Source organism: Grammomys surdaster, unplaced genomic scaffold, assembly GCF_004785775.1.
Source record: "Grammomys surdaster isolate TR1022 unplaced genomic scaffold, NIH_TR_1.0 222, whole genome shotgun sequence".
In the NCBI taxonomy this organism is placed as follows: Eukaryota; Metazoa; Chordata; class Mammalia; order Rodentia; family Muridae; genus Grammomys; species Grammomys surdaster.
In genome coordinates this window covers 2,881,076-2,894,615 of record NW_021604667.1, presented here as the reverse complement: position 1 = coordinate 2,894,615, position 13,540 = coordinate 2,881,076, and the positions used below count along the sequence as shown (strand labels likewise).

The 13,540-nt window shown below is 38.5% G+C and overlaps 1 protein-coding gene and 1 pseudogene across 1 annotated transcript in view; one reads left to right on the top strand and one right to left on the bottom strand.

The window, feature by feature from the left end:
- Nucleotides 1–13,540, bottom strand: part of Nkap (NFKB activating protein) — a 34,394-nt gene that overhangs the window by 8,431 nt on the left and 12,423 nt on the right. The window contains exons 4-5 of the mRNA XM_028773149.1: nt 4,180–4,320; nt 1,247–1,310 (exon numbers count right to left, since the gene is read on the bottom strand). Of these exons, the coding sequence (XP_028628982.1) occupies nt 1,247–1,310; nt 4,180–4,320 (205 nt within the window). The remainder of the gene's footprint in view (nt 1–1,246; nt 1,311–4,179; nt 4,321–13,540) is intronic.
- On the top strand, nt 8,063–9,229 carry LOC114625791 (annotated as a pseudogene).

Genomic DNA, 13,540 nt, shown 5'->3' with positions numbered 1-13,540 from the left:
AATCTGGTGACCTCTTCTGGTATGTCTGAAGACAGCAATAGTGTACTCAAATCAATAAAATTAATAAATAAATCTTTTTAATAGGGAAATGACTAAAGAATCAATGAAATACAGTTATCATACAGAAAGATAATAGAAATGGATTAGCTTACAACCAAACTCTCAGGCAGGAGGTGGTAGCTTAAGCCTATAATCTTGGCACTTGGGAGGTAGAGGCAGGAGAATTAAGAGTCCTAAGCCATCCTATGCTATCCAGTGAAGTTGAGGCCAACCTGGGGTATACAAGACCCTATCTCAAAACCAAACATATTGTGGCTAGAAAGACGATTCAACAGTCATGAGTGCTTGATGCTTTGCCAGAGGACTAGAAATGGGATCCCAGTACCCACATCAGGTAGTTCTTACCACCCCTAAGTCTAGCTCCAGGGGATTTAAGACCCTCTTCTGGCCTCTCCAGGTACTTGTATGTACATTGCACATACATAGATGCATACATAAACTTACATGAAAATGAATCTTTAAAAAATACATAAAATAACCCCAAATACAAAATAAGCACGAAAAACAAAATGCAAAACAATTAAAAATTAAAAAAAAAAACATGCAGAAAAGCAAAACAAGTTCTTGGCAATGTGAGCATTAATAAAAATGTTCAGTGTAATGGATTGAAATATATCAAATATGTTTAAATAGGAGCATTCAAAGTAAACTACCACTGGTTTGCAACCTCGATGACATAATAAACCTAGACAATGACTGGCAGTGTTTATTAATATGAAAAAATGAGACATCAGTTGCCTACTGATGGTAGTACACAGCACGTAGAAAGTATTCCTGGTCAATATTCCAATTTGAATCTTGCCAACCTTGAGATCCCTCTCTCTCCAGGAAATAGAAATAACATAAAAGTATGCTAATTCACTCTCTATAACCACTATAATTTAGAGACATTATTTGCGTTCTGATTTGAAGAACTATAGAAAAAAAACTGCAGAGGACTGACTGCTAAATTCTTATGCAAGATCAAAGTTCTTTTTTTCTTTTTAAAGAATACCCTTTAGAGGAAGGTACTAAATTGTTGAATTCTTTATGGAGAGAATGATAACTTCAATTAGTTCCAAAATAAACAGAGGGTGGTAGATACTACCCAACGAAAGGGTGACTGCTCAGACTGGGTATGTGTGTCTGTATGTATAGTGGCTCATTATACTATTTTACATAATCTTTTTTAAAAAGAAAACCTGACCCTCTTCGTTTCTTCTTCTTTTCCTTTTTCTTAGCTTTCTTTGCTCTTCTTTTTGTATCTTCATCTGCAAATTAAAGCACATTATTAATGAAAAAGATCTGAAGTTCAAAACTGTTCAAATTTTTTTATTTAACAGATATTCTCTTATCACAAATACTCATTTTTGTTACAGAGGAGGTAATTCATTCTAACATTTATTGAACCTTGCCATGAATTATACTAGGAGCAGGAGTGAAAGAAACTGAAGTCAAGGACTAGTAAGATGGCTCAGCAGGTAAGAGCGCTCGCTTACTGTCAAACCTGACTTGAGCGTGAACATAAGAACTCTATGACGGAAGGAGAGAACCAATCCTATAAGCTGTCTTCTGATCACTCCACACACTGCCTAATGTGCATATGAGTGTACAGACACAAACACATACAATAAACAAATGTAAAAAATTAAAGCCACACTAGGTATTCATTTATTCACTGAATTGATGACATTGGTGAAGTAGGAATATGCCCCATCTCAAAAAGGTACATATAGAAATGTTTAGCCAAGGAATGATGACTTAACTTACTTTGAATAACACAACAACTCCCCTGACCCCCGTATTTTAAGCAATGCGTCAAAACAACGAAAGTTAACGATAAGGATGATTAACATTATTCTCTATTTTCCGGAAAATTGTTAAAGTTTCATAATGAGAAAAAACAAAATCAAAAAGAAACAACTCCGTATGTGTGTGGCAGAGAAAGATAATGTCCTCTAAAATCTCAGTGGAATGAGAGATGGTAATGAAATGAGTGTAATCTAGGCTCACAGAAAAAAGCAGGGGGTGCTCCGTGGATCCAGAGGAGTCTGAAAACAAGCCAGTGCACCAGCAAAACAGCTCAGTAGGTAAGGGTGCTTATTTCTGGGCTTGGAGACATGAGTTCTATCCCCAGGACCCTCATGATGGAAGGAAAAAAACTTCAACTCCTCAAAGCTAATCGCTGATGTCCATACATATACTGTGGTGTGCACACCGACATACAAACACAAATATACACAAAATTAATGAATAAAATGTAACTTAAAGCATGACTGGTTTGGAAAAATAACTGAGGAATGGTTGACAGGGAAGAGGTAACTCTTAAGCTATTTGTTTTTTAACTCGGTTGATTACAAAAGCACCACATGTCCACTGCTGCACTGAGTAAGCCAAGGTAGATGCAGGGAACAACGGGCTCTCAAGGGAGAGGGCCTGTTGTACCACGTGACACATATTAACTAACTATTAAAAACTGCAATATACAGACAAATGGATGGAACTTGACAGGCACCAGCGAGAATGCTTGAATCTCAATTAGAAGGGGGAATAAAATAGTCATAGGAGGCAGATGGAGGGGGAACTAGGTGGGAGAGAGGATGGGAGGAGGATGGTGTGGTTCAGGATCCGGTGTGAGGAGAGACAGGCCAGAGGACCAGAGGGCCAAGAGAATGAAATGGAATCTGCAGTGTGAAGGGGGGCATCTCAAGGACATGCCAGAGACCTGGGATGGGAAGGCTCCCAGAAATCAATGGGGGTGACCTGAGCTGAGAGTCACAGCAGTGTGGATATGAAACTTCCTATAGCCAGACAGGAACCCCAGTGGAGCAATAGAGACACTAACCTACCCACAAAACTTGCAACCCCAAATTTATCCAGTCTACAAGAAATGCAGGTACAGGGGATGGAGCAGAGACTGAGGGAATGGTCAACCAATGACCAGTAATTTGAGACCCATTCCATGGGCAATCATGAATCCCTGACACTATTAATGATACTCTGTTATGCTTGCAGACAGGAGCCTAGCTTAACTGTCCTCTGAGAGGCTCCACACAGCAGCTGACTGAAACAGATGCACACCCACAGCCAAACAGTGGATGGACTTGGGGACTCTTATGGAAGAGCTGAGGAAGAATTGAGGCCCCTAAACAGGATAGGGATGCTTGTGGACAGGAGCCTCACTGTCCTCTGAGAGGCTCCACCAAACAGCTGACTCAGACAGATACAGACACCCACAGTCAAACAGTGGATGGAGCTTGGGGATTCTTATGGAAGGATAGGAGGAAGGATTGTGGACCCCAAAGGGGCTAGGAACTCCACAGGAAGACCAACAGAGTCAACTAACCTAAACCCTTGGGGCTCTCAGAGACTGAACCACCAATCAAAGAATATACACAGGCTGCACCTAGGCCTCCCCACACATATGTAGCAGATGTGCAGCTTGGTCTTCATGTGGGTCCCCAACAGCTAGTGCAGAGGCTACCCCAGAAGATGTTGCCTTGCCTGGACTCAGTGGGAAAGGCTTGTGCCTAGCCCTGCAGAAACGATGTGCCAGGGTTGGGAGATACCCAGGAGCACTTCTAACCACTCAGAGGAGAAGAAAAGAGGAGTGGGGAGGGAGGAACTGTGTGAGGAGGGAGCCAGAGGAGGGCAGCAATTAAGTTGTAAAGTGAATTTAAAAAGTTATAAATAAATAAGTAAATAAACTGGAATAAAATCAGAAAACTAACATAGCCATAATTATGGTTATAATTCAACAATGTGCCGGGCAGTGGTGGTGCACACCTTTAGGCAGAGACAGGTGGATTTCTGAGTTCGAGGCCAGCCTGGTCTATAGAGTGAGTTCCAGGACAGCCAGGGCTACACAGAGAAACCCTGTGTAGAAAAACCAAACAAACAAAAACAAAAAGTTAAAAAAAAAAAAAAAACCAAACACTTGGGTTTGATTCCCAGCACTCACATGGTAGCTCCCAATTGTTTGTAACATCAATACCAGGAGATCTGACATCCTCTACTGCTTTCCACAGGCGTCAGGACTACACGTAGAGCAGACTTACTTACAGACAGTCATGCATCCACATAACACTTTTAACAATTATAATACATTCTAGGATTTGGAGAATGATATGACTTTCTTACCACTGGAGTCTGTGTCAGATTCAGAGTCACTGTCGCTATCTTCAGAATACTTTTTATGTTTTCTTTTAGATGACTTTTTCTTTCTCTTTTTCTTGGCTCTTTCTTTTGAATGACTAGATTTCCTTTTCTTTTTCTTATCATCTGTTGTAAGTACAAAAGGGAAATTAACTTCTAAAGAAGTATTCCAACTGTTTTACTATATTTAAAATACTGAACACGAATGGCTATTTGGTAGTTTGAGTAAAAGAAAAGTCTAATGTTTAATTATTTACAAACATACTTTTGGCTTCCATTCTGTGCCAGGGCCCTGAGCAGTCCCAGGGTGCCAGCTCTGTACACAATTCCAGAACACCCAGAGGAGGCTGGAGTCCGAGGAGCTCTAACACACCCAGGAACATAGGATAATAGGATCACAGGATCTCAGGAGCTTGGGCACACCAGGATTTCTGGATCCCAGAAGCAGGCCCACTCCCAGAAGCTCTTACACTCAGGATCTCAAAATTACAGGATCACAGAAACAGCTGGACTCTGAGGAATTCTGACACATCGAAGGACAGACAGGCTCCAGTCAGAGACAGTAAATGTAGGTAGCACTAGAGTTAGCCAGATGGCGAAAGGCAAGCACAAGAACATAAACAACAGAAACCAAGGTTACTTGACATCATCGGAACCTAGTTCTCCCACCACAGCAAGTCCTGAATATCCCATGACACCTGAAAAGCAAGAGTTGGATTTAAAATCACTTTTCATGTTGATGATGGAGGAATTTAAGAAGGACATAAATAACTCCCTCAAAGAAATACAGAAGAAGCCAGGCAGTGGTGGCACATGCCTTTAATCCCAGCACTTGGGAGGCAGAGACAAGTGGATTTCTGAGTTCGAGGCTAGCCTGGTCTACAGAGTGAGTTCTAGGACAGCCCGGGCTATAAAGAGAAACCCTGCCTCGAAAAACAAAACAAAACAAACAAACAAACAAAAATAAATACAGAAGAACACAGGTAAACAGGTAGAAGCCCTTAAAGAGGAAACACAAAAATCCCTTAAAGAAAACACAACAAAACAGGTAAAGGAATTGAACAAAACCATCCAGAACATAAAAATGGAAGTAGAAACAATAAATAAATCACAAAGGGAGACTAACCTGGAGATACAAAACCTAGGAAAGAGACCAGAAGTCACAGATGCAAGCATCAACAACAGAATACAAGAGATAGAGGAGAGAATCTCAGATGCAAAAGATATCATGGAAAACATTGACACAACTGTCAAAGAAAATTCAAAATGCAAAAAGCTTCTAACCCAAAACATCCAGGAAATCCAAGACACAATGAGAAGACCAAACCTAAGAATAATAGATATAGATGAAAGTGAAGATTCCCAACTTAAATGGCCAATAAATATCTTCAACAAAATTATAGAAGAAAACTTCCCTAACCTAAAGAAAGAGACACCTACAGAACTCCAAATAGACTAGATCAGAAAAGAAATACCTCCAGTCACATAATAATCAAAACACCAAATGCACAAAACAAAGAAAGAATATTAAAAGTAGTAAGGGGAAAGGGACAAATAACGTATAAAGGCAGACCTATCAGAATTACACCAGACTTCTCACCAGATACTATAAAAGCCAGAAGATCCTGGACAGATGTCATACAGACCCTAAGAGAACACAAATGCCAGCCCAGGCTACTATACCCAATAAAACTTTCAATTACCATAGATGGAGAAACCAAGATATTCCATGACAAAACCAAATTCACACACTATCTTTCCACAAATCCAGCCCTACAAAGGATAATAGAGGGAAAACTCCAACACAAGGAAGGAAATTATACCCTAGAAAAAGCAAGAAAGTAATCTTCTTCCAACAAACCAAAAAGAAGATAGCCAAACAAACATAACTCCACCCCTAATAACAAAATAACAGGAAGCCACAATCACTTTTCCTTAATATCTCTTAACATCAATGGACTCAATTCCCCAATAAAAACACATAAACTATTGGATTGGATACATAAACAGTACCCAAAATTTTGCTGCATACAGGAAACCCACCTCAGTGACACAGACAGACACTACCTCAGAATAAAAGGCTGGAAAACAATTTTCCAAGCAATGGTCCCAAGAAACAAGCTGGAATAGCCACTCTAATATTGAATAAAATCGAATTTCAAACAAAAGTTATCAAGAAAGGTAAGGAAGGACACTTAATACTCATCAAAGGAAAAATCAACCAAGATGAACTCTCAATTCTGAACATCTATGCTCCAAATGCAAGGGCACCTACATTCATTAAATAAACTTTACTAAAGCTCAAAGCACACATTGCACCTCACACAATAATAGTGGGAGACTTCAACACCCCACTCTTAGCAATGGATAGATCATGGAAACAGAAACTAAACCGAGACACAGTGAAACTAACAGAAGTTATGAACCAAATGGATTTAGCAGATATCTATAGAACACTTCTTCCAAAAAACAAAAGAATATCCCTTCTTCTTAGCACCTCATGGTACCTTCTCCAAAATAGACCATACAATTGTGCACAAAACAGGCCTCAACATACACAAAAAGATTGAAATAATCCCTTGCATCCTATCAGAACACCACGGACTAAGGCTGGTTTTCAAAATGATAAAAACCAATGCAAAGCCCACATACACGTAGAAACAGAACAACGCTCTACTCAATGATAACTTGGTCAGGGAAGAAATAAAGACAGAAATTAAAAACTTTTTAGAATGTAATGAAAATGAAGACATGGGGGGGGATAAATAAATAAATAAAATAAAATTAAAATGAAGACACATCATACCAAAACTTGTGGGACACAATGAAAGCAGTGCTAAGAGGAAAATTCATAGCAGCTTGACAGCACGCCTGAAAGCTCTAGAACAAAAGGAAGCAAATGCACCCAAGAGATAGTAGACGGCAAGAAATAATCAAACTCAAGACTGAAATCAACCAAGTAGAAACAAAAAGAACCAAACAAAGAGTCAACAAAACCAGGAGCTGGTTCTTTGAGAAAATCAACAAGATAGATAAACCCTTAGCCAGACTAACCAGAGGGCACAGAGACAGTATCCAAATTAATAAAATCAGAACTGAAAAGGAAGACATAACAACAGAAACTGAGGAAATTAAAAAAAAATCATCAGATCCTACTATAAAAGCCTATACTCAACAAAACTGGAAAATCTGGATGAAATGGACAATTTCCTACACAGAAACCAGGTATCAAAGTTAAATCAGGATCAGATAAACCATTTAAATAATCCTTTAACCCCTAAAGAATTACCAGCAGTCATTAAAAGTCTCCCGATCAAGAAAAGCCCAGGACCAGATGGTTTTAGTGCTGAATTCTATCAGACCTTTCAAGAAGACCTAATACCAATTCTCTATAAACTATTCCACAAAATAGAAACAGAAAAAAACACTACCCAATTCATTCTATGAAGCCACAATTACACTCATACCAAAACTACACAAAGACTCAACAATGAAACAGAACTTTAGACGAATATCGATGCAAAAATACTCAATAAAATTCTTGCAAACAGAATCAAAGAAGGCATCAAAACAATCATCCATCATGTATTCCAGGAATGCAGGGATGGTTCAATATACAGAAATCCATCAACATAATCCACTATATAAACAAATTCAAAGAAAAAAAAACACGGCTGGCGGACGCAGTGCCAGGCCATCGGCTGTCTCTGCTGTGCTCCGCCTGCTGCAGGCCTTGAGGCTGCTTTGGCCTGGAGGACTCTCGCCTACGCAGGCTCATAGGCTCGTGATGCGGGGGCTGGGACACGGCTCCTGGGACGGAGCAGGTGCTGCTGCTGTGTGAGCTTCTCCTGCATCTTCAGTTTATTTTTGGAAATCAAGTTCAATATTAAAAAGAAAAAGCACACATTATTGGAAGCCATTTCTACTAACTCGTTACATTTTACTTATGATTTGATTTGAATACTGTCATGGGAGGAGCTGTGAGTGCCGGGGAAGATAATGATGACTTAATTGATAACCTTAAAGAAGCTCAGTACATCCGAACTGAAAGAGTAGAGCAAGCCTTCAGAGCCATTGACCGTGGAGATTACTATCTGGAAGGCTACAGAGACAGTAATACAAAGACTTAGCCTGGAAGCACGGGAACATACACTTGTCAGCATTCCATTTATTATGGAAGCTTTGAAACTTCAACCAGGATTATCTTTTCTTAACCTGGGAAGTGGAACCAGATATTTAAGTACAACGGTGGGCTTAATTTTAGGTCCTTTTGGAATAAATCATGGGATTGAATTTCATTCAGATGTGGTGGAGTATGCCAAGGAGAAACTGGAGAGTTTCATCAAAAATAGTGATAGCTTTGATAAATTTGAATTCTGTGAACCCACATTTGTGGTGGGTAACTGCCTTCAGATAGCTTCTGACAGTCATCATCAGTATGATCGAATTTACTGTGGAGCTGGAGTCCAGAAAGACCATGAAAACTACATGAAGATCTTACTCAAAGTTGGGGGCATATTGGTCATGCCTATAGAGGATCAGTTGACACAGATTATGCAGACTGGACAAAACACCTGGGAAAGTAAAAATATCCTTGCTGTTTCCTTTGCACCACTAGTACAACCCAGTAAGAATGAAAATGGCACACCGGACTCTGTGGGGCTCCCCCCGTGTGCTGTGAGGAATCTCCAAGATTTGGCTCATATTTACATTCGGCGTACACTTAGAAACTTCATAAATGATGAGATGCAGGCCAAGGGGATTCCACAAAGGGCTCCACCAAAGAGGAAAAGAAAGAGAGTTAAACAGAGAATTAACACTTATGTATTTGTGGGTAAGCAGCTTATCCCTCAGCCTCTAGACAGCGAAGAGGGTGAAAAAAATGGAAGAAGACAGCAAAGAAGAAAAAGAGAAAGATCACATCGAAGCCATGAAGCCTGAGGAGCCACCTCAGAACCTACTGAGGGAAAAGATAATGAAGTTGCCACTCCCAGAGTCTTTAAAGGCTTACTTGACATATTTCAGAGACAAATAACTTAAAGCAAGGAAGAATGCCTACTGATAAACTTCCTTATTCTTGTAAATGTAGTGTTAATTAGAAGTTAGAGAATTACTTCACTAGAATGAATTATTGCAGAAAAAAGCATAAGTTATTTCTCTTAATGACAGAAATGATGTATTCAGTGATTTAAAAGAGTCTCTTTCTTAAAAATCTATTTTTCTTAAATCTTGAAGAATTACTGTTTTGATCTCAAAGTGGAATGGGTCAATAGTGAGAACTTTGTATACAGTACTCTTTCTGGTTCTTCATGGATTTGTAGTATTGGTGTTTGAATTTCATTCTATAAGAGGTTGATACATTGTCACACATATATAGGCTTATTTAAATTCCAGTTTGCATTTCCGTTATTTGAGCTTGCTTATCTAATAAGGAAAGCAAATGCTTGTAGACCTACTTACTTACTTTTGTTCTAGACATATTCCGGGCAAAGTATGAGTGCAATACTAATTCAAGATATTGAATAATTTAGATTTAAAAACCACAAACTTCATGAAATTTTACTTACCTGAAACTTAAGCTTTTGAATCTATTGCCAAAAGGCATGGGGAAAATTCCTGCTTCTCTCATAGAGACTTTAAGAGCACAGCTAGTGAATGCTAAAGTAGGAAGTAGCTACTTGACACAACTAGTTTGTGTTTGCCCTTTGTGTTCTCAGTATTTAAAGATAATGAGGTTATCTTAACAGTAGAATTTTAAGTGGTAGTATATTTAGGATTGCTTTTCCACGTGGATATTAATCTTTGACAAGGTAGACCACTCTGGCCTCATCTGCTCGGAGTCTTTCTAATATAAAAATAGTCATGGAAGTTGTATGTACATGCCTTTGTATTAAAATTTCCTTCAGAATCAGAGTGGGAGCTCTGGGACCCATACCAAGGTCATTTGCCTTCATTCTGTATTTTATTTCTTTGGTAAAATAATGATTTTCACTTTTTTGCTTAATACTACATTCTTTATGTAAGGCATCAGTGATACAATAGGCAGTGCATGTTGTTACTAGCTCTTTCTTCCTAGTAAAGCCTGCACAGTTATTCCTTGTTAAGAAGCTGTGAGATGTGACCTGCTTACTACTTAGCATCACACAGAAGGGAAGATTTCAAGTGTCTCACTTATTCCTACCACAACACTGTCAGAGCAGCCGCTCAGATTCACATAAGGAAATACAATCATGATGATTCAAATAGTTTATAACTCAGGTCCAATAATTCCGCGCAGATGATCAGTTAAAACAGTTTAATCATGAAATTGACCCAAATAATTGATAATGTTTTAATAATGTGAGTGACAGTGTTATGGAAAGAATTCATTTGACTCTTGTGGAATGGGCCTGTAAATTTTTCTTAATGTAATTAGTAAACTATTATTAAGAAATGTGCTATCCTGTCCAAGAAAGGAAAAAGACACCTCCCACTCCCTGAGGTGGTACTGAGGATTAAACCCAGGACCAGGACCTCATGCATGCTAGGCAAGCACTCTACAAATGAGATATATCCCTAGACCAACATACTCTCTTGTTCTGTTTAACAATGTGTTTAAGAATTCCTTTTCTTTTCCTTTGGAAAAAAAATGTGTTCTTGAATTTCTGATACCCACATAGTCTTCTCTGGAAGAGTTTTCATTTATTTTCCATTCTGTTACCCACATCTCTTTATTTTTTTCTTAGAGCTTGATGTACAGATATCTGAAAATACATATTTCTCAATGATCTTATTATTTAGAAGATTGTTTTTACTGATATATTTAAAGAGATTATTTTCATGCTGTCTTCTGTTGACTTTGACAAATTGTACAGTAGATTGTCTTGATCATTGCATTTGTTGTCTTTGAAACGTATATTTTGTCCTTTTAAATTCATTTACTTTTCAGGTGTCACTATGGTTGACTTTTAAAGGTAGGGATAAATGAAAATTTAAGGAAAACTGTCTTATCTATTAACTCAGATGCATTAGATTAAGAATATTTGGGTTTGGGCTTATTTTTATTTGAGTGTGGAAAGTTATGCTTTTTAAGTAAAGAAGTAGCAAATGCAGATGAAATTTAAGGAATGGAAGAAAATAAGGAAAAAAAAACTAAGAAAATGAAATAAATGAAAGTGAAAGTTAAAAAAAGAAAAAAAACACATTATCATTGCACTAGATGCTGAGAAAGCATTTGACAAGATTCAACCAACACCCTTTCATAGTAAAAGTCTTAGAAAGAAAAGGAATTCAAGGCCCATTCCTTTTTTTTTTTTTTTTTTTTTTGGTTTTTCGAGACAGAGTTTCTCTGTGTAACCCTGGCTGTCCTGGAACTCACTCTGTAGACCAGGCTGGCCTCGAACTCAGAAATCCGCCTCCTCTGCCTCCCAAGTGCTGGGATTAAAAGGGTGCGCCACCACTGCTCGGCTTCAAGGCCCATTCCTAAACATAGTAAAAGCAATATATAGCAAACCAGTAGCCAACATCAAACTAAATGGAGAGAAACTAGAAGCAATTCCACTAAAATCAGGGACTAGACAAGACTGCCCACTCTCCCCCTACCTAGTCAATATAGTACTGGAAGTCCTAGCCAGAGCAATTAGACAACAAAAAGAGATCAAAGGGATAAAATTGGAAAGGAAGAAGTCAAAATATCACTATTTGCAGATGATATGATAGTATACTTAAGTGACCCCCAAAACTTCCACCAGAGAACTCCTAAACCTGATAAACAACTTCAGAAAAGTGGCTGGTTATAAAATCAACTCAAACAAAGCAGTAGTAGCCTTCCTCTACTTAAAGGATAAACAGTGTGATAAAGAAATTAGGGAAATGACACCCTTCACATAGTCACAAATAATAAAAAATACCTTGCTATGAATCTAACCTAGCAAGTGACAGATCTGTATGACAAGAACTTCAAGTCCCTGAAGAAAGAAATCAAAGATCTCAGAAGATGGAAAGATTTTCCATGTTCATGCATTGGCAGGATTAATATAGTAAAAATGGCCATCTTGCCAAAAGCCATCTACAGATTCAAAGCAATCACCATCAAAATTCCAACACAATTCTTCACAGAGTTAAAAAGAGCAATACTCAGTTTCATTTGGAATTTAAAAAACAAAACAGGATAGCAAAAACTATTCTCAACAATAAAAGAACCTCTGTGGGAATCACCATCCCTGACCTCAGGCTGTATTACAGAGCAGTAGTGATAAAAACTGCATGGTATTGGTACAGAGACAGGCAGGAAGATCAATGAAATAGAATTGAAGACCCAGAAATGAACCCACACACCTATGGTCACTTGATCTTTGACAAAGGAACTAAAACTGTCCAGTGGAAAAAGGACAGCATTTTCAACAAAGAGTGCTGCTGGTTCAACTGGAGGTCAGCATGTAGAAGAATGAAAATTGATCCATTCTTATTTCCTCGTACAAAGCTCAAGTCCAAGTGGATCAAAGACCTCACATAAAACCAGATACACTGAAACTAATAGAAGAGAAAGTGGAGAAAAGCCTTGAACACATGAGCACAGGGGAAAAGTTCCTGAACAGAACACCAATGGCTTATGCTCTAAGATCAAATTGACAAATGGGACCTCATAAAATTGCCAGGCTTTTGTAAAGCAAAGGACACTGTCAATAGGACAAAATAAAATTTACAGATTGGGAAAAGATCTTTACCAATCCTACATCTGATAGAGGACTAATATCCAAAATATATAAAGAACTCAAGAAATTAGACTCTAGACAATCAAATAACCCAATTAAAAATGGGGTACAGAGATAAAGAATTCTCAATTGAGGAATATCGAATGGCCGAGAAGCACCTAAAGAAATGTTGAACATCTTTAGTCACCAGGGAAATGCTAATCAAAACAACCCTGAGATTCCACCTCACACCAGTCAGAATGGCTAAAATCAAAAACTCAGGTGATAGTAGATGCTGGCGAGGGTGTGGAGAAAGAGGAACATTCCTCCATTGTTGGTGGGACTGTAAGCTGGTACAACCACACTGGAAATCAGTCTGATGGCTCCTCAGAAAATTGGACATAATATTACCTGAGGACCAAGCTACACCACTCCTGGGCATATACTGAAAAGATGCTCCAACATATAACAAGGACACATGCTCCACAATGTTCATAGCAGCCTTATTTATAATAGTCAGAAGCTGGAAAGAACCCAGATGTCCTTCAACTGAGGAATGGATTCAAAAAATGTGGTACATTTACACAATGGAATACTACTCAGCTACTAAAAACAATGATTTCGAGAAATCCTTAGGTAAAGGGATGAAACTAGAAAATATCATCCTGAGTGAG